Source organism: Macaca nemestrina, chromosome 19, assembly GCF_043159975.1.
Source record: "Macaca nemestrina isolate mMacNem1 chromosome 19, mMacNem.hap1, whole genome shotgun sequence".
NCBI classification, from domain to species: Eukaryota; Metazoa; Chordata; class Mammalia; order Primates; family Cercopithecidae; genus Macaca; species Macaca nemestrina.
Window position 1 is genome coordinate 70327266 of NC_092143.1, and position 21497 is coordinate 70348762.

The following is a 21497-nucleotide window of genomic DNA, read 5'->3' on the forward strand; positions in this document are numbered from 1 at the left end:
TCTATTCCTTCACTTTGGGTTTTCTATTTATATTCATAATACATTTCTTTAAAAAACTGAAGTTCATATGTAACATCTCATTAAATACCAGATGTGTACAAAATGCTGCAGTCCTAAGATCCCATATGCCTTTTTTTGCTAGGCAGGGGTGGGGTGGTGAAGAGGGATCAAGAGAAGCACGTTAAACTCTAGTCTGTTTTCTATTCATACGACAATGCTTCCTTTATAGCAAATGATGGTAATCAGTTCAAACAGCTTTTTCTTCACCCAATTTTAGCCCTTTCACATGAAAATGAAATAATGACCTCTAGTGGAATAAACTGTCTAGTACCCACTGTGATTTATTATTACATTTAAACTGTTACTAGACTGGCTCCACACTGCAAACATCCTAGACACAAAAACTCTCAAAACAATTTTTTTTTTTGAGACAGTCTCGCTCTGTCACTCAGGCTGGAGTGCAATGGCGTGATCTCAGCTCACTGCAACCTCTGCCTCCAGGGTTCAAGTGATTCTCCCGCCTAAGCCTCCCGAGTAACTGGGATTACAGGCACCCACCACCACACCAAGCTAATTTTTGTATTTTCAGTAGATAGGGTTTCACCGTGTTACCCAGGCTGGTCTTGAACTCCTGACCTAAAGTGATTTGCCCATCTCAGCCTCCCAAAGTGCTGAGGTTACAGGTGTGAGCTGCCACGCCAGGCCAAAACGTATTTTTAAATCTCTTACATTATGTGGCCGTTTTCATTTTTTTAATTTTAAAATTTAAGAGCCAGGTCTGACTAGGTTACCCAAGCTGCTTGCAATCATAGCATGCTATAGCGTCAAATTCCCAGGCTCTAGCGATCCTCTTGCCTTAGCCTCCCCAGTAGCAGGGACTACAGGTGTGCACCACGGCACCCAGCTCCAATTTGATTTCTGCTTCCCTTTTAGTCTATAAGCTCTATGAGCACAGGAGGCAACTGTTTATTTCCTACTCTTGCGGGGTTTTCTGTTTGATCCCTTCAATAAATCTCTCCACTGCTGCATTTCAGGCTCTTGCCTTTTGCCTTCTACTTGGATGCAACCAATAGGAGCACCAACAGGTCAGAAGATGGAAAAGAATGAAATCCAGTTATTTATTCCCCCAGCTTCTTAATTAAGGAAAAGTATAAGCTGGGCACAGTGGCTCACGCCTGTAATCCCAGCATGTTGGGAGGCTGAGGCGTGCGGATCACGAGGTCAGGAGAACAAGATCATCCTAACACAGTGAAACCCTGTCTCTACTAAAAAGACAAAAAATTAGCCGGGTGTGGTGGCGGGCACCTGTAGTCCCAGCTACTCGGGAGGCTGAGGCAGGAGAATGGCCTGAACCCGGGAGGCGGAGCTTGCAGTGAGCAGAGATCATGCCACTGCACTCCAGCCTAGGTAAAGAGCAAGACTCTGTCTCAAAAAAAAAAAACAAAAAAAAGTAAAAAAACAAAAAAAGGTATGGAGAAAAATTACATATTGATTGTATCTTGTCACGCCAACTCACCTTTAATATATTTACTATTAAAGAATTATCTTCAGTGTGGCCAACATGGTGAAACCCCGTCTCTACTAAATACAAAAAAATCAGCTGGGTGTGATGGCGCATGTCAATAATCCCAGCTACTCTGGAGGCTGAGGCACAATAATCGCTTGAACCTGGGACGCAGAGGTTGCAGTGAGCCAAGATCGCGCCACTGCACTCCAGTCTGGGCGATACAGCAAGACTCCGTCTCAAAAGAAAGAAAAAGAAAATTGTCTTAATCATCATGAATTTTATACATCCCTTTTTGGATCATAGAACCTGTAATAAAACTGAGTGACCACTGCCAATAATCTGTGGGGGAAAAAAGCTAATTACTATATAGCTTCGATAAATTATGAAAAAGCAGAATATCAACTGTGGAAAAATCAAAAAGTATTTGAATTTACTTGATGAGGTAAGATACTTAAAAAATATATATCTAATATTTATTTATACTAATATATAAATGTATATATCTCATATGACAAGTACATTCTACATGCATACTATTAGTATATATATATTAGTATACATATATATAAAAATACACACACACACACACACACACATATATATATATATATAAATTTTTTGTGTGTGATGGAGTCTCACTCCATCGCCCAGGCTGGAGTGCAGTGGCGTAATCTTGGCTCACCGCAACCTCCGCCTCGTGGGTTGAAGCAATTCTCCTGCCTCAGCCTCATGAGTAGCTGGGATTACAGGCGCCTGTCACTGCACCTGGCTAAGTTCCGTATTTTTAGTAGAAACAGGGTTTCACCATTTGGCCGGGCTGGTCTTGAACTCCTGACCTCGTGATCCACCTGCCTCAGCCTCCCCAAGTGCTGGGATTACAGGCGTGAGTCACCACGCCTGGCCTAAACTTTTTTTAGGTAACAATATTCGCAGAAAATGTCTTTACTTAAAAAACAAAACAGAAACTCACATACATGATGAAAATACAGATTTAAGCCACCCACATCCCCAGTTGTTTCCCTTAGCATATAAATACTTGGTAGTAAGCTTTACAAAGAACTGATGCACTGAGAGACATTTTTTCTGAGCTTAACAAATCAAAAACAATTTTTAAAAATCCTTATTAACAATTAGAACAGTTTTGCTGTCAAATAAAGTAGGTCTTTTCTCTTTTGTTCTCAAAGAACCCCTTAACAAAGGAGGCAATGACAGGTACACTACACATTAACAGGAGATTTTAACACGGCTCGTAACTGCTAATCTAGTGACCATTAACTCCAAGTTTCAACTTGGAAAACATAAAACTATATCCTACTAAGAACTGATTAAAAAGAAAAAGAAAAAAAAGTGACACATTAGCAGCTAGACAACAAAGCAATAACCCTTAATTTAGAAGACAACTTTTTACCAGGTACCTAAGACTCCGTAGAGTAAAACTCAGGAAAGGAGAATCAATTCTAGACCCCATCCCATAAGGACTTTAGTTTCCAAAATACCAAAACGAACTTCTTTTTTTTTTTTTTTGAGATGGAGTCTCGCTCTGTCGCCCAGCCCAGGCTGGAGTGCAGTGGCGCGATCTCGGCTCACTGCAAGCTCCGCCTCCCAGGTTCACGCCATTCTCCTGCCTCAGCCTCCCGAGTAGCTGGGACTACAGGCGCCCACAACCGCGCCCGGCTAATTTTTTGTATTTTTAGTAGAGACGGGGTTTCACCGTGGTCTCAATCTCCTGACCTTGTGATCCGCCCGCCTCGGCCTCCCAAAGTGCTGGGATTACAAGCATGAGCCACCGCGCCCGGCCCCAAAACGAACTTATTTCCCCTGTGGGTAGGTGCCACAGAATGAAGTCAGCAGTAAAATGCATATTTAGTGCATGTCAAGTAAAAGGGTATATATTCTATATGTATTGTTAAGTTTAGCCTAAAGTCTCTTTACATATCTCAAGTTCAGCTTAAAGGTTTCTCAGTACATAGAACTGTAGCCTAACTGGATGTGTAAACAGACTGTACCTTACTCTCGTGCCAATCACTAAGTTTCAGCCAACCAAAGGCAGCAAACTGTTCAAACCATATTCAAATAAGGCAAACACTGAACTGTAACTAATATGGCTGTTGCTGTATCTCACTTTCATTTTCCATACATCACTTTCCTTCTGTTCACAAATCTACATCAACTACACAGCTGGGCTGAAGCCTCTGAACCTATTATGCTTCAGGGGCTACCTGATTTGTGAATTGTCCTTTGCTCAATTAAACTCTGCCAAACTAAATTTGTCTAAAGCTTTTCTTTTAACCTTATTCATCATAAAAAGAAAAATTTTAGTTGAAAAACTTAAAATCTGATCATCTAAAAATGAAACTGTCCAGTAGAAATGCTTAGCTCTCAACTGTGGTAATTTTGTGAATGTGGAGGAAACTACTAAAACTTTGATATACTAAATAGACAGCTCTATCCCACATTTATGTTTATTAAAAACTGACATAAACAAACACAACCTGTACAAAAAATATCCCAAATCCCGTATGACTTTGAAACAGTAATCTTGAGAGACATTATCGCCTAGGACCCCCTCTTCCTCTGCCACGGCCACGTCCTCTTCCTCTTCCTCTGCCTCTGCCTCTTCCTGCAACTGAAGGAAAAGAAAAACAAACCAAGCTCAATTCTCTTCTGCACAAATGTTACCGAGACACCACAAACAACATTTGCACACACACCTTTCCCCGTTTATAGCTCTGTATTAGCAGCTACAGTAAATAAAAGTTTAACTAGCTTCTGTTAAATGTGTTAGACTTCAGATTCTCCCCACCCCACAACACATTATCATGCAGAACCAAGAACTAAAGGCCTAGGGAGATTATTATTTGTTTCATTTCAATTTATTTACTAAGAAATGTGTCAAACTTAAAAAAATAATTTTTCTTTATATCATGTCTCAAATTCACCATAAAATGATTTGAATCTCACAAAAAAAGGAAGATACATATCATAGAATAGAACACGATCACCTTGATGCCAGAGTTTTGGTAACTGAATAAAATCCAAGCAAGTTAATTCAAAACCAGGGAAGTTTAAATCTATTACATCAAATCACAATCTTATTAACTCTTCAGAAAATTAAAACTATTTTGACCTACACATAATCTAGTGCTTTAATCCATATAGCAATATCCCTGTCACTGGGTCATCCTAACTCTAGTTGAGTATCATGGTGAGAGGGAATTTATCACCCAAATAAACTTATTTCATCTTCAGACAGCTAAGAATATTAGAAAATCCTGACACAGAAGTCAGTTACATTCTAAATGTTTTTTTTTTTTTTTTTTTTTTAAATATAAGGTCTCTCTCTGTAGTCCAGCCTGCAGTGTAATCACACCTCACTGCAGTCTTGAACTCCTGGGCTCAAGTGATCCTCCCACCTAAGCCTCCTGAGTAGCGGGGACTACAGGTACAAGCCATCAGGTCTGGCTAATTTTTTAATTTTTTGTAGAGATGAGGTCTCCCCTTTGTTGCCCAAGCTGCTTTCGAACTCGTGGACCAAAGCAATCCTCCAGCCTCAGTCTCCCAAAGTGGTGGGATTACAGGTGTGAGCCACCGCACCTGGCCACATTAGAAATTTGTACACGCTGATTCTAGTCTTACCATTCCAAGCAATAAACAGTGAGTTTAAGATGCTAATTAAGGGACATTCCACAAAATAACTGGCCCGTACTCTTTTTTTTTTTTTTTTTTTGAGACGGAGTCTGGCTCTGTCACCCAGGCTGGAGTGCAGTGGCGCGATCTCGGCTCACTGCAAGCTCCGCCTCCCGGGTTTACGCCATTCTCCTGCCTCAGCCTCCCGAGTAGCTGGGACTACAGGCGCCCGCCACCTCGCCCGGCTAGTTTTTTGTATTTTTTAGTAGAGACGGGGTTTCACCGTGTTAGCCAGGATGGTCTCGATCTCCTGACCTCGTGATCCGCCCGTCTCGGCCTCCCAAAGTGCTGGGATTACAGGCTTGAGCCACCGCACCCGGCCCTGGCCCGTACTCTTACAAAGTGTTAAGGTCACAAAAGGAACCAGCTGATACGCATTAAAAGAAACTAAGGAAACGAACAACTAAATGCAACCTGTTGTACTGGATTGGATCTTGGACCAGGAAAAGGACATTAGAGGGACAATCAGAGAAACGTGAAAAAGGTCTCTAGATAATATAATAGTGTTGCATCAATATAAAATTTCTATTTTTTGTAGTTACATGAAATTTTAACATTTAGGCAATGTTGGTGAAAGTGTATGGGAATTCCTTGTACTATTTTTGCAACTTTTTGTGTCTAAAATTATTTCAAAATGAAGTGTTAAAATGGGGGGAAAAACAGAGTTGGAGCAGTGTTGTAAAAAACAACAACAACAACAACAATAAAAGGGCTGGGCACCTGTAATCCCAGCTACTCGGGAGGCTGAGGCAGGAGAATTACTTGAACCCGGGAGGCAGAGGTTGTAGTGAGGCCTGGGCGACAGAGCATGACTCTGTCTCAAAAAAAAAAAAAAGAAATAAAAAGAAAAGAAAATGGACCAGGTATGATGGTGGCTCACACCTGTAATCCCAGCACTTTGAGAGGCCACAGCAGGATTGTTTGAGACCAAGAGTTCAAGACTAGCCTGGACAACACAGGGAGACCCTGTCTCTACAAAAAAATTAAAAAATTAGCCAGATTTGGTGGTGCGTATCTGTATAAAAGAAAGATAAATTAAGAAAACAACTTTTTAAGAAGTGGGGAGTGGGTGGGGGGCAGGCATAAATAATTTTATTTATTTATTTTTTTGAGACAGAGTTTCACTCTTGTTGCACAGGCTGGAGTGCAATGGCACGGTCTCAGCTCACGGCATGGGCCACCGCGCCCAGCCAATTTCAGTTATTTTAAACTATACTATTTTAAATGTGTACACACAAAAACAGTAAGTCTAGGACGCATGTTAAAATGAACCAAATTGACCACACTTATCTCCAATTTCTTCTGAAATAGTATTTATGATAGAAAAGGAACAAAAACGGTAAGTACCCAGAAGAACAAAGAAAAGCAGAGAAAACATAGTAGATAAAAGATTTCAGCTGGGCGCGGTGGCTCATGCCTGTAATCCCAGCACTCTGGAAGGCTGAGGTAGGTAAATCACTTGAGGTCAGGGGTATGAGGCCAGCCTGATCAACACGATGAAACCCCGTCTCTACTAAAAATACAAAATTAGCTGGGTGCGGTGGCACACACCTATAATCCCAGCTACTTGGGAGGCTGAAACAGAAGAATCGTTAGAACCCAGGAGGCGGAGGTTGCAGTGAGCTGAAATCGCGCCACTGCACTCCAGCTTGGGTAACAAGAGTGAAACTCCATCTAAAAAAAAAAAAAAAAAAAGAAAACAAAAAAATTTTTTTCAACAAAATTTTAAATCAGAAAATAGACTTGGAACTGTAACATTTAGTAAAGGAAGAATAACTTCTCAGCGTGGAGTAAGATGATACGAGGCAGGGGGCTTTCAATCATCAATTCCCTCACAGGTAGGTAGGTAGTAAAAAAATGTAGAATAACCCTAAAGACATTAAGGCAAAAAGTCCTCAGATTTGAAAATACAGTCAGCCTTCAATATCCATGGGTTCCACATCCATGGATTTAACCAACTTTAGGCCTATGATGGTTGTCAAACTTTTTCTTGTCATTAACGCCTAAACAATACAATATAACTATCTACAAAGCATTTACATTATACTGGGTATTACAAGTGTACAAAAGGATGTGCAGAGGTTAGATGGAAACACTATTACCATTTTATGAAAAGGGACTTGAGCATCTGTAGATTTTGGTACCCACAGGGGGTTCTTGCAAAGTGGAAAGCAGGATGATACACAGCATGAGAGGTTAAATCATTGTTTTTCAAGCTATGGATTACAACCATATTATTATTATTATTTTGAAACAGAGTCTCACTCTGTAGCCCAGGCCGGAGTGCAGTGGCATGATCTTGGCTCACAGCAACCCCCGCCTCCCGGGTTCAAGTGATTCTTCTGCCTCAGCCTCCCAAGTAACTGGGACTAAAGGCATGCACCACCACGCCCAATTTTTTTTTTGCATTTTTAGTAGAGATGGGATTTCTCCATGTTGACCAGGCTGGTCTGGAACTCCTGGCCTCAGGTGATCTGCCCGCCTCGGCCTCCCAAAGTGCTGGGATTACAGGCGTGAGCCACTGTGTCCAGCCGCATCAATGTTTTTAATAGCAACACCAGGAGTTATAATACACATTATAGGAAATATTAAACAACAAAGACACTTGTGTTGTTTGCAAATATTTATATTATGAATAGTGTGGATTAGGATTAGCATTCACAAAAATTTTTATAATCCTTCAAACTTACCAGCTTCCCTTTTCTTAGATTTCACCTTAGGTTCAACATCCACAAGTAGTGTATCCAGAGGTAAACTGTCTGGTAGAATAAAATACCGAATGTTATTTCCTCGAATACTCAGCGTTTCCAGCTGTACAGGTTCTCTGTTCTTCAGGGTCATTTTCACAGCTTTAAGATGTGTATTCATGCTGACATCCACACCTAAAAAGAAAAATAATTGGGCAGTTATTAGTATGATAAAAGTCAGGCAACTAATTAATCTACTGAGCCACAGTAAATACTGGACTACAAAAGAATACTGTTCTGCTACAGTGCAAGTTTTCTATGACATAATTTAGCACATATGCAACTGGTAAATGGGGGAATAACGTCAGTATAAATCAGCAGTGTTTCCTTCCTAGAGATTTTTCCTAGCACACTAAGTTTTGCTTACAGAAATGAATGCAGCAAGCAATGGAAGAACCCTGACTGGGCTTCAGGCTCACTACTGATCTGACAGGTATTTCTTGAATGTTTCTCTAACTGTCTTTGTGACTTTCTCATAATCCCCATTCCACTAAACTATCCTCACCTTTGTTTCTGCTTCTCTCTATATGTAATAATTGTTACCACTTTTGTTAAGAATATTTTGATTACAAAGTTACACAGGCTTTTAAGTAGTCTGCAACACCTATTCTTCTCATTAAGCTACTATTTTTAGTATGAGAGTTTACAAAATACAAAGCAATTTTTCAGGGTGATTATATGACATTATAGCTGAAACACCTGAATACTGAAGCCTTTACCAAATTATACCTGAACTAATGGGATAACTAAAGACCTACTTTGGCCAGGTTTGGTGGCTCACGCCTGTAATCCCAGCACGCCGAGGCGGGCGGATCAACTGAGGTCTTCTGACCAGCCCGGTCCAGTTCAAGATCAGCCTGGCTGACATGCTGAAACCTCGTCTCTACTAAAAATACAAAAATTAGTCCAGGTGCAGTGACTTGACTCACGCCTGAAATCCCAGCACTCTGGGAGGCCGAGGCGGATGGATCATGAGGTCACAAGTTCGAGACCAAAACCCCATCTCTACCAAAATTAATCAGACCCTGGAGGCGGAGGTTGCAGTGAGCTGAGACTGTGCCACTGCACTCCAGCCTGGGCAACAGAGTGAGAATCCGTCTCAAAAAAAAAAAATGTACCCAGGCATGCTGGCAGGCACCTGTAGTCCCAGCCACTCGGGAGGCTGAGACAAAAGAATTGCTTGACCCCAGGCAGCGGAGGTTACAGTGAGCCGAGATCATGACACTGCACTCAAGCCCAGGTGACACAGCAAAACTCTGTTTAAAAAAAAAATAAATCAATTACATAATTCAGACAAAAGAATAAGAATCTGTACTATAATAACGTTCATTAAGCAATCAAAAAATAAACTCTGGATAGCAGGTAAAAGAGAAGAAAAAAATGTTATAAAAGTAGTCCAACCTCCGTACCTGTGATTGTTCCATGGACCTGTGTTCCGTTCTTCAATTCAATGGTTACAGTTTCATGACTCAATTTCATCAAAAATCTATAAATAGGAATAAAATCATTAATTTTTACCTGCAACACTTTAAAATCACATTTATTAAGGTAAAAAGATGAAACAACTAGACGCTGAAAATTTGTAGATGCTATCTGCATCAATTCCTATCAAGAATATGCTAACAATTTCAGCTTTCCTGAATTATATCCTCAATCTTTATGAAGGAACACAACAATACTAACATGAACTGTCATTTGGACGTTTCTAATTCTCAAACCTCAAATCCAGACATACAAGATCTCAGACTCATAAATCATGAAAAATAAATAAAGAATTACAGTTGGTAAAAAGATTACAAGTTTATTACAATATTTATATATAAAGTAAAAATCTCCCTTCCTAACCCCCTGCACTGTGGGTATGTAGGAATATTATTCCAGATCATTTTATATGCACATTCATAAGCATATATACAGATTTCTTTTTACATAAATTGGGTCATATTTTATTCACATCTGTAACTTGTAGTTCTCGTTCAGCAGTTTATATTGGACATATTCCCATTTCAACATACAAAACACTCTAAGAACTGAGACTGGGTACGGTGGCTCATGCCTGTAATCCCAGCGCTTAGGGAGACCGAGGTGGGCAGATCATCTGAGGTCTGGAGTCCAAGACCAGCCTGGCCAACATGGTGAAACCCCATCTCTATAAAAACACAAAAATCAGCTGGGCAGGATGGCATGCACCTGTAATCCCAGCTACTCAGGAGGCTGAGGCAGGAGAATCGCTTAAACCTGGGAGGCAGAGGCTGCAGTGAGCTGAGATCGCACCACTGCACTCCAGCCTGGGGAGAGAGCAAGACTCCATCTCAAAAAAAAAAAAAAAAAAAAAAAAAAAAATTAGCTAGGCATGATGGAGCACGCCTGTAATCCCAGCTACTTGGAACTCCGGAGGCAGAGGCTACAGTGAGTGAGATTGTTCCACTGCACTCCAGCCTGAGCGACAGAGCAAGACTCCATCTCAAAAAAAAGCCAAAATAACAAAATAACATTCTAAGAACTGAAAAGTATTCCACTATATGGAAATGTCAAAATTTATTACCTCCCTGTTGATGGACATTACTTTGGTTCAATTTTTTCCCATTACAAACCCAATTATGCAAACCCTCACCAACACAAGTTGCTGTTAAGTCTTTCAAATTTTTGTGAATTTGATGGGGGGGGGGGGGGGAATTTGTTTTTCCTTAATTACTTGTGAGACTGAACATCTTTTCATTAATATGGGAAAATTATTTCTTCCGTGAATTACCTGTTCACATTATTTACACATTCTCAATTAGGTTGAGTTTTTCTTTTATTTTCTACTGGTTTGCCAGTCATTCAAGTTTGTGGTTTATGGTTTCTTTAGTCACACAAACTGTTTTCACTTTTATGTTTTGAATCTGTTCATCTTCCTGGGATACATAATTTGCCTAGGAAAGGGTTTTTTCTATGCCAAGATTGTAAAAGATAGTATCTTATTTTCTTCTACTTTTAGAGTTTTAATCTACTTGGAATTGATCTTTTTTTATGCAGTGTAAGGCACAAATCTGTCTTTATTACTTTCCCCAACTGAATAGCCAGTTGCCTTGATAATATATAATGAACAAACTATCCACTTCTTACTTCATCTAGATTTCTGTTCTCCCCTTTTTATAACATTTTGCAGAGGAAGAAAAGTTGAAGGGTTTACAAATATTGTCAATTGCCAGTGCAGAGGTTAATGCCTGTAATTTCACCACTTTGAGAGGCCAAGGTGGGATGACTGCTTGAGGCCAGGAGTTCGAGACCTGCCTGGTCAACAGAGCAAGATCCTGTCTCTACAAAAATAAAAACAAAAAAATTTAGTTGGTCGGGCACGGTAGCTCATGCCTGTAACCCCAGCACTTTGGGAGGCCGAGGTAGGTGGATCATGAGGTCAGGAGTTGGAGACCAGCTTGGCCAATATGGTGAAACCCCATTTCTGCTAAAAATACAAAAAATTAGCCGGGTGTGGTGGTGCAGGGCTGTAATCCCAGCTACTCAGGAGGCTGAGGCAGGAGTATCACTTGAACTTGGGAGGCAGAGGTTGCAGTGAGCCAAGATCGTGCCATTGTGCTACAGACTGGTTGACAGAGCAAGACTCCATCACAAAAAAAAAAAAAAAAAAAAAAAAAAAAAATTAGCTGAGCATGTTGGTTCATGCCTGTAGTCCCAGTTCCTTGGAATCTGAGGTGGGAGGATCACTTGAGCCCAGACTTCGAGGTTGCAACGAGCCATGATTGTGTTACTGCCCTGGAGCCTATGTGGCAGGGAAAGACTCTGTCTTTTAAAAAAATTCTATTTTTTTTTTTTTTTTGAGACAGTCTCACTCTGTCAGTGAGGCTGGAGCACAGTGGCATGATCTTGGTTCACTGCAACCTCCGCCTCTTGGGTTCAAGCAATTCTGCCTCAGCCTCCGAAGTAGCTGGGACTACAAGCACCTGCCACCACACCTGGATGATTTTTGCATTTTTAGTAGAGACAGGGTTTCACCATGTTGGGCTGGTCTCGAACTTCTGACCTCAGGTGATCTCCCCACCTCAGCCTCCCAAAGTGCTGGGATTATAGGCGTAAACCATGGGGCCTGGCCCTTTTTTTTTTTTTTTTTTTAAGACAAGAGTCTTAGCCAGGTGCAGTTGCTCATGCCTGTAATCCCAGCACTTTGGGAGGCCGAGGCAGGCGGATCACCTGAGGTCAGGAGTTCACAAGCCTGGTTAACATGGCGAAAACCCGTCTCTACTAAAAATACAAAAATATTAGCCAGACTTGGTGGCACATTACTGTAATCCCAGCTACTGGGGAAGCTGAGGCAGGAGAATTGCTCGAGCCCAGGAGGCGGAGGTTGCAGTGAGTCAAGATTGTGCCACTAAACTCTAGCCTGGACGATAGAGCGAGACTCCATCAAAAACAAACAAACAAACAAACAAAAACAGATCATACCATCTCAAAGTAAGTTGTAGGCATTGACACTTCAGCATGCATTTTCTAATGACGATCTCCTATATAACCATAATCTCACAATCAAATCTAAGAAAATGAACCCTACACTATCATACAATACACAGTTCATATACAAACTTTTAGTCTATAATATATACCTTATATTAATAGATCCTATCATCTATCACACTAAATGGTACATGTAAGATAACCTATTATCCTCCCACACTAGACTATTGTTGAGGGTAGGGATCGTAACCCCTATATCTAATCCTAGACTGTAATAGGCACTGAATAATGCTAGCAGAAATGTTTCAATGAATAAAGGGAAACCAACCTTAAAATGCCTTTTTAAAATTTTTTTTCTTTTTAGTGGTATAGACAGCCATCACAAAAAAAATTACTTGGTCTGGGATATAATAAGCTTCAAACTTTAAAAAGACTCATGAGTTGAATCTCTATATATGACATCAAGAAAATGTTTCTCTCAATGAATTGGTAACACTTGATTTCATCAGATAATTATTCAGCTCCAAATTTAACAATCAATTATACTAGAAAAGCCTAGAATTTTGAACGAATGGCTTCCTCCCATTATCAAGTTTTTGTTTTTATCTTTTTTTTTTTTTTTTTTGAGATGGTGTCCTGCCGGTCACCCAGGCTGGAGTGCAGCCACGCGATCTCGGCTCACTGCAACCTCCGCCTCCCAGGCTCACGCCATCCTCCTGTCTCAGCCTCCCGAGTAGCTGGGACTACAGGCGCCCACCACCACGCCCGGCTAATTTTTTGTATTTTTAGCGGAGACGGGGTTTCACCGTGTTAGCCAGGATGGTCTCGATCTCCTGACCTTGTGATTCACCCGCCTCGGCCTCCCAAAGTGCTGGGATTACAGGCGTGAGCCACTGTGCCTGGCCTGTTTTTATCTTTTATATGAACTTACTATCCCAGTTAGTGTAAGAACTTTTACTATAAAAGTTCTTCAAATCATTTTTGGAAGCAAAGAAGACAAATAAAAGGAAAAAAATACCTTATGTAGCCAGGCGCGGAGGCTCAGGTACATAAAAGATATGTAAAAATAACCATAAGTTGTAGAATGCAATAGAGATATACAGAGGTTTTTAGTTTTTTTCCCTGAGTAGCTGAGACTATAGGCATGTGCCACCATGCCCGGCTAATATCTTTTAAATTTTTAGTAGAGATGTGGTTTTGCCATGTTGCCTAGGCTGGTCTTAAACTCCTGGGCTCAAGCAATCAGCCTGCCTCAGTCTCCCAAAGTGCTGGGATTACAAGCGTGAGCCACTGCACCCAGCTACACACAGGTTTTTTTTTTTACTAAGAATATATTGTAGCATGTGGAGAAGGGAATCAGGTATTAGGGGACTTCTAGTAAGAAGCCTGAAAAGTTGGAAATACGCAGCAAGAAGAAACAAAAGAAAAATACAGCATAAGACACAGAGTAATTACAGATATTAAGAGGGAGTCTCACTGTGTTGCCCAGGCTGGAGTGCAAGGGCACAATCTCAATCTGAGCTCACTACAACCTCCACCTCCCGGGTTCAAGCGATTCTTGTGCCTCAGTCTCCCAAGTAGCTGAGCGCACGCCACCACAACCAGCTAATTTTTGTATTTTTAGTAGAGACAGGGTTTCACCATGTTGGCCCGGCTGGTCTCCAACTCCTGACCTCAAGTGATCCGCCAGCCTCGGCCTCACAAAGTGCTATGATAACAAGCATGAGCCACCAAGCCAGACCGATGAAATGTTAAGTTCAATATTTAAGGTCCTATGAGTAGAGAGGAGTTAGGCAGGTTCCCTTCTCAGAAAGCCCTAAACTCTGTTAGAGAATTCCTCTAGGAGAGCTACTGAAGGATTTTCATCAATGAAGAGGAGTACCAGGCTCATATGCACATTTAAAAGAGAACCTAGGGCAAATGTTCAGAAACAGATTTTAGAAAGACAAGAGACAAAAGTATAGTCTCTAGGAAGACAAATTATGTGACTAGAGCAGTACATATACAAGTTAAAACTACAGTAATTGAGATATAAGGAACAACAAATAGATCAATGAAACAATACAAGCAAACATTTATTTCTGGTCCCATATTTACATGGTTGATTTAGCTGGGATTACAGGCGCTTGCCACCACAATCAGCTAATTTTTTTTTTTTTTTTTTTTAGTAGAGACTGGGTTTCTCAAGTTCGAGGCCAGCCTGGGCAACACAGGAAGACTCTCATCTCTTAAGAAACAAAACAGGCCGGGCATGGTGGCTCATGCCTGTAATCCCAACACTTTGGGAGGCCGAGGCAGGCGGATCACGAGGTCAAGAGATGGAGACCATCCTGGCCAACAAGGTGAAACCCTGTCTCTATTAAAAATACAAAAATTAGCTGGGCATGGTGGCGTGCGCCTATAGTTCCGGCTACTTGGGAGGTTGAGGCAGGAGAATCGCTTGCACCCGGGAGGCAGAGGTTGCAGTGAGCCAAGATCGCACCACTGCACTCCAGCCTAGAGTGAGACTTTGTCTCAAACAAAAAAACAAAAACAAAAAGACAAAAACAGGCTGGGCACAGTGACTCACGCTTGTAATCCCAACACTTTGGGAGGCCAAGGCAGGAGGACCATGAGGTCAGGAGTTCGAGACCAGCTTGGCCAACATAGTGAAACCCTGTCTCTACTAAAAATACAAAAATCAGCCAGGTGTGGTGGCGCATGCCTGTAGTCCCAGCTACTCGGGAGGCTGAGGCGGGAGAATCACTTGAATCTGGGAGGTAGAGGTTGTAGTGAACCAAGATCGTGCCATTGTACTCCAGCCTGGATGACAGAGTGAGACTCCATCTCAAAAACAAACAAATAAACAAGGAAAAAACCAACTAAACCCTAAGGAGATGCCACTACATACCCACTAAAATGGCTAAAATTAAAGACTGAGCAAACAACACCACACACTGGTGAGGATGTGGAGTAATTGTTATTCTAATATATTGTTACTGGAAGTGTAAAATGGTACAACCATTTTGGAAAATGGTCTGGAAATTTCTCATAAAGCTAAACACATAACAACTATGCTACAGTCCATCACCTCCACTCTTACGTATTCACCCACAAGTTTATTTCCCTCCAAAAACCTGAAGAATATTCAACGTTGTTGTAAACAAAATACGTAAGTTTTTATTTTCTTTTCTTGTAATTTTTTAAAATAAAGAGCTTTTTTTTCTTGAAAGGAGTCTCGCTCTGTTGCCCAAGCTGGAGTGCAATGGTGCGATCTCAGCTCACTGCAATCTCCACCTCCCAGGTTCAAGGGATTCTCTGGCCTCAGCCTCCCTCGTAGCTGGGATTACAGGCCCTGCCACCACGCCCAGCTACTGTTTTGGTATTTTTAGTAGAGACAGGGTTTCACCATGTTGCTCAGGCTGGTCTCAAACTCCTGACCTCAAGTGATCCACCCGCCTCAGCCTCCCATAGTGCTGGGATTATAGACATGAGTCACTGTGCCCAGCCTAAAATACAGAACTTCCAAACGCACAAGGTACTAATACCCAGTAATAAAAATGAACACATCACTGATACACTTCACAATGTGGATGAATCTCAAAAACATGTGAGTAAAAGGAGTTTTACACAAAAATACTTTGTGATTCCAAATATATGAAATTCTAGTGCAGGCAAAATTCATGTATGGTGGAAGAAATTAGTTGCATCTAGGGGTATGGAGTCAGAGGTTGCCGGGGAAAGGCTTGAGGAAACAGGTTTTGGTAATGTTACTTCTCTTGATAGGGGTTTAGGTTACAAAAGTGCTTATGTTTTTCAATAGCAGGAAATATACGCTGCATTTCATTGTATTAAGATATTTACCTCAAAGAAGGAAAACAAAAATCCATGAGTGGGATAAAAAGGGCCTGAACCTCAATGGTGGTGACCGGAACGAAAGGAGGCTACTATGGGCAGGACAAATACACAATTATCCCTCCCTAACTGAACCCAGGAACCAAATGGATTCAACTTATTTTCAGACGAATCTTTCAGTATCTGAATTCTTTCTACTTAGTGAAACTTAGATATCAAATAGTCAGATAACACGGTGTCCCTCAGTATCAAAACACACTATCTGAACCCAAAAAACAAACAGGAAAATGTGGGACACTTTTATGCAGTAGGTAAAACTGGCAGTGTATCAAATGTCAAGGACATCAGGAGAGAAAAAGTCAAGCTCACCTCCCAGGTTTTTGGTTAGGGTGACAGTGAGAATAAGGATGACAACTACCAACTGATATACAGAAATAAGTCTACTGAAAACGCAACCCAGTTAGTCAAACAATCATTTTCTGGAGGAAAAATACATTCTCTAGTAAGAAAAAAATTTTCTTTCTATATTTGACCTAAGACACAAAACAGGATTCAGTCCAGGTATTAAAAATTACTGGAAAATTGCCATAACATGCAATATCTTTAAAGGGAACAAATGAAATCCAAGGTGTATTACATAAAATTGAACTATGAGTAGATTAAGATTCAGATTAGCAGGTATGGAGAAATTTCAAAAAATGTTGTAATTTTCTTTTTTGAGACAGAGTCTCGCTCTGTTGCCCAGGCTGGAGCACAGTGGCGTGACGTTGGCTCACTACAACCTCCCGGGATCAAGCGCCTCTCTTACCTCAGCCTCCTGAGTAGCTGGGATTACAGGCGCCCGGCTAATTTTTGTATTTTTTCGAAAGACGGGGTTTCACCACGTTGGCCAGGCAGGTCCTGAACTCCTGACTTCAGGCGATCCGCCTGCCTCAGCTTCCCAAAGTGCTGGGATTACAGGCGTGAGCCACCGCGTCCAGCCTAAAAAATGCACTTTAAATTCTATGACTTCCTATCCAAAATTATAGTTCAAATAAAAATACAACAGGCCGGGCGCGGTGGCTCAAGCCTGTAATCCCAGCACTTTGGGAGGCCGAGACGGGCGGATCACAAGGTCAGGAGATCGAGACCCTCCTGGCTAACATGGTGAAACCCCGTCTCTACTAAAAATACAAAAAAAAAAAAAAAAACTAGCCGGGCGAGGTGGCGGGCGCCTGTAGTCCCAGCTACTCGGGAGGCTGAGGCAGGAGAATCGCGTAAACCCGGGAGGCGGAGCTTGCAGTGAGCTGAGATCCGGCCACTGCACTCCAGCCTGGGCGACAAAGCGAGACTCCGTCTCAAAAAAAAAAAAAAAAAAAAAAAAAACAACAACAACAAAAATTAACCTTAATTGTCTTTTGTACCAACTCCTCCCTGAATTTTTTATTTTTTTATTTTTGCAATGGAGTCTCGCTCTGTTGCCCAGGCTGGAGCGTAGTGGCCAATCTCAGCTCACTGCAACCTCTGCCTCCTGGGTTCAAGCGATTCTCCTGCCTCAGCCTCCTGAGTAGCTGGGATTACAAGCGCGCGCCACCACGCCCGGCCAATTTTTGTAATTTTAGTAGAGACGGGGTTTCACCATGTTGGTCAGGCTGGTCTCGAACTCCTGACCTAGTGATCTGCCCGCCTTGACATCCCAAAGTGCTGGGATTATAGGCCTGAGCCACTGCGCCTGGCCTCCTCCCTGAATATTGAAGGCTTTTATGTGTTATTTAAAACGTTTCAAACAAACGTTATTTCAGACGTTATCTACTTGTCTGTCATCCCCCTAACTAGAAAGCTCCAACAAGGATCTGCCTTTTAAAAAATACTATTACCAGCGCCCAGTAGGTAACAGGTGCCCAGTAACTATTTAGCGGATAATGACAATCCTTGACTCAACAGGAAAGAAACAAGCTAAATATTTATAATCGATGACTTAGTTATTAGAAACGTCTGCCTCTGTTCCAGGCTCAGTCTCAAGGAAAAAGACCAAAACCAAATCTACTTGCAGGTAGTTTGGAATTAGTCTCCAGAAGACTCACCTAAGTGACAGGGTCTATTTCTCGCGAAAGAAATAAAACAGAATAACTATATATCATCTGGGTAATCAGCCACAATTACGTTGTGATAATTTCTGCCCTATATTGGGAGATTTTCCTAAATAAAAAGCTTACCTTAACAGGAAAGAGGTAGAATAATCAATCATAAGTCTAAGGAGAATCAAAAGATAAACTTAAAAATCGGCCGGGCGCAGTGGCTCACACCTGTAATCTCAGCCCTTTGGGAGGGCGAGGCAGGCAGAACGCTTTAGCCCAGGAGTTCGAGACCAGCCTGGTCAACAAAGTGAGACACCGTCTTATTTAAAAAAAAAACAAAAACAAAACTTGTGAAGCCAGAAGTCCTTCTCTGATTTAAAACAGTTTGCAAACAGGTTTGTTTCCAGATAAGCTCATACAACTTTCTAAGTACTCTTAAGTAGGGCTGGAGCTCCACTCAAAAAGAAAATCAGTAACTGTAAGGACGAGATGTCTCCCAGGCGGCGCTGCACCTTGAAAGTCTCTAAGTCACTAGGCGGGAAGAAAAGGCTCGGCCTTTATACCAGTATCTTGGAAGACACGCGGGATCCGCGAGCGACCCAGGCGGAAGCCCAGGCCCGAGCACGAGCTGCGGGCGCAGTAAGGCCGGCCGTTAGCAGGCCGCGCACACGCGGCTTTCCCGCCTCCTGCAAATGGGAGAGCCCAGCCTTCCGGACTCCGGGCCAAGCCCTCCCTCCACAGCCCCCAGAGCTGCTTGGTCACTCCCTCACCTCACGAGCTTCATCCTAGCGGCGCCGTCACCCTTCGGGTCCGAGAGCGCACAGAATCCAACAACCGAATACTGACCAACTGCAGTATGAATGGCCGGAAGCGCCTACTCCAGGGACTCCGGTCGTAAAGGGCGCGCGGAGCACAGCAGACGCACGGCGGAAACGCCGAGGCTGCGCTGGGCCGCACTCTCTTCCGGTCGCGAGGAGCGCGACTGCGGCCCCTGGCGGCTGGAGGTTGCCTTGCCACGACTGAGGGTGTTGAGGGCTGGTCTAAGAGGAAAAGTGTCCCACAAGAGAGGGAGATTCGAAGAGATTAAATCCAATTAATAGGACTGTCGCACTTTGGGAGGCCGAAGCGGGGGTATCACCTGAGGTCAGGAGTTCAAGACCAGCCTGGCCAATAGGGTGAAACCCGCGTCTGTACTAAAAATACAAAAAATTAGCCGGATGTGGTGGCGGGCGCCTGTTATCCCAGCTACTCGGGAGGCTGAGGCAGGAGAATCGCTTGAACCCGGGAGGCGGAGGTTGCAGTAAGCCGAGATCGCACCACTACACTCCTGCCTGGGCGACAAGAGCGAAACTCCGTCGCGCGCGCGCACACACACACACACACACACACACACACTAGTACTGTCACCATCACGTTTCTGAATAGCAGGGCACCGTGAGTGCAGCACCTAATATAAATTCCTCACTGAACGAAAATAAGTTCTTAGAGAAGCCCAAAGGATTATGCTAATTCTGTTCCAACGCCAGGAACCTTAGCATTACTTAATGTACCTGAAGCAATTCACACAATGGGCCGGGCGCTGTGGCTCACGCCTGTAATTCCAGCACTTTGGGAGTCCGAGGCGGGCAGATAGCGAGGTCGAGAAATCAAGACCGTGCTGGCCAACATGGTGAAACCCTGTCTCTACTAAAAATACAAAAATTAGCTGGGCGTGGTGGCACACGCCTGTAGTCCCAGTTACTCGGGAGGCTGAGGCAGGAGAATCGCTTGAACCCAGGAGGCGGAGGTTGCGGTGAGCCGAGATCGCGCCACTGCACTCCAGCCTGGCAACAGAGCGAGACTCCGTCTCAAAAAATAATAAAAATAAAAAAATAAAATCACACAATGTAGCGGATTATTTTCACTTTAAGTTCCGATCTATAAGACAAACTTTTCAATCTTCATCTTTCACAACATCTCCTCAAATTTTATTTTTATTGTTTTTCTGAGACAGAGTCTCCTTCTGTCGCCCAGGCTGGAGTGCAGTAGCACGATCTTGGCTCACTGCAACCCTTGCCTCCCCGGTTCAAGCGATTCTCGTGCCTCAGCCTCTCCAGTAACTGAGATTACAGAGGGGAATCACCACGCCCCGCTAATTATTGTCTTTTTAGTAGAGACAGGGTTTCCCCATGTTGGCCAGGATGACCTGAACTCCTGACCTCAAGTGATCTGCCTCTCTAGGCCTCCCAAAGTGCAAAGTGCTAGGATTACAGGTGTGAACTTCATCAAAATTTAACACAAACACTCCCCTTTCCTCTTTCAGGTTTCAGGATGCCAAGCTCACCTGGCCTTTTTCCTTATCCCACTAACTACTCTTGTTTGTTTTGTTTTTAGACAAGGTCTATCGCTCTGTTGCCCAGGCTGGAGTGCAATGGCACAATCAGGGCTCACTGCAGCCTTGACCGATCCTCCTGGACTCAAGCGATCCTCCTGCCTCAGCCTTCTCAGTAGCTGGGACCACAAGTGCATGCCACCATGCCCAGCTAATATTTTATTTTTTATTTCGTAGAGAAGAGGTCTTACTATGTTGCCCAGGCTAGTATCCAACCCCTGGGCTCAAGAGATTCCACTGCCGTGGCCTCCCAAAGTGCTGGGTTTACAGGCCCAGAGCCTCCATGCCCAGCCTCTAACTACTCTTTCTAAATCTCCTTAGCTGGCTCCTCCTTCTCTATGGAGCCAATACATGTCAGAGTGCTTCCCGGCTTGCAGCTGTAGTCCCTTTATGTATACTTTTTCTTTTAACCTGGTAATCTCCTCCAAAACCATAACTTGAATTTATATCTCTAGTCCAGACTTCACCCCTGCTCAACAGAACTCTTAGATATTGTAAGACAGTACTTATCGGCCGGGCATGGTGGCTCACGCCTGTAATCTCAGCACTTTGAGAGGCCGAGATGAGCAGATCACGAGGTCAAGAGATTGAGACCATCCTGGTCAACATGGTGAAACCCCATCTCTACTAAAAATACAAAAATTAGCTGGGCATGGTGGCGCATGCCTGTAGTCCCAGCTACTCGGGAGACTGAGGCAGAAGAATTGCTCGAACCCGGGAGACGGAGGTTGCAGTGAGTGGAGATCGTGCCACTGCACTCCAGCCTGGCAAAAGAACAGGACTCAGTCTCAAAAAAAAGAAGAAGAAGAAAAAAGGACAATATTTATCAAAGTTTAATGTGT

General features: G+C 42.8%; 1 protein-coding gene across 2 annotated transcripts; it reads right to left on the reverse strand.

The window, feature by feature from the left end:
* Positions 1 to 3953: 3953 nt before the first annotated feature.
* LOC105464809 (small nuclear ribonucleoprotein D1 polypeptide) lies at positions 3954 to 19212 on the reverse strand. 2 transcript variants are annotated; one of them, XM_011712880.3, is made up of 4 exons: positions 19055 to 19212; positions 9351 to 9427; positions 7885 to 8076; positions 3954 to 4133 (listed from the first exon to the last, which is right to left on the reverse strand). In XM_011712880.3, the coding sequence occupies exons 1-4, from the start codon at positions 19066 to 19068 to the stop codon at positions 4057 to 4059; spliced, it is 360 nt and encodes a 119-aa protein (XP_011711182.1). In that variant the 5' UTR covers positions 19069 to 19212; the 3' UTR covers positions 3954 to 4056. The 2 variants fall into 2 exon arrangements, with proteins under 2 accessions (XP_011711182.1, XP_070941667.1); XM_071085566.1 differs by lacking the exon at positions 19055 to 19212 and adding an exon at positions 18423 to 18569.
* Between the last annotated feature and the right edge of the window lie 2285 nt (positions 19213 to 21497).

What these genes read in the sequence shown, in the direction of transcription:
- LOC105464809 (XM_071085566.1), bottom strand. Translation starts at nt 18,454, where the DNA reads ATGATTGATTATTCTACCTCTTTCCTGTTAAG. An exon ending in TCTACCTCTTTCCTGTTAAG is followed by an intron (nt 9,428 to 18,422) that starts GTAAGCTTTTTA and finishes TCCTATTTATAG; the next exon opens with ATTTTTGATGAAATTGAGTC. An exon ending in GGTCCATGGAACAATCACAG is followed by an intron (nt 8,077 to 9,350) that starts GTACGGAGGTTG and finishes TTTTCTTTTTAG; the next exon opens with GTGTGGATGTCAGCATGAAT.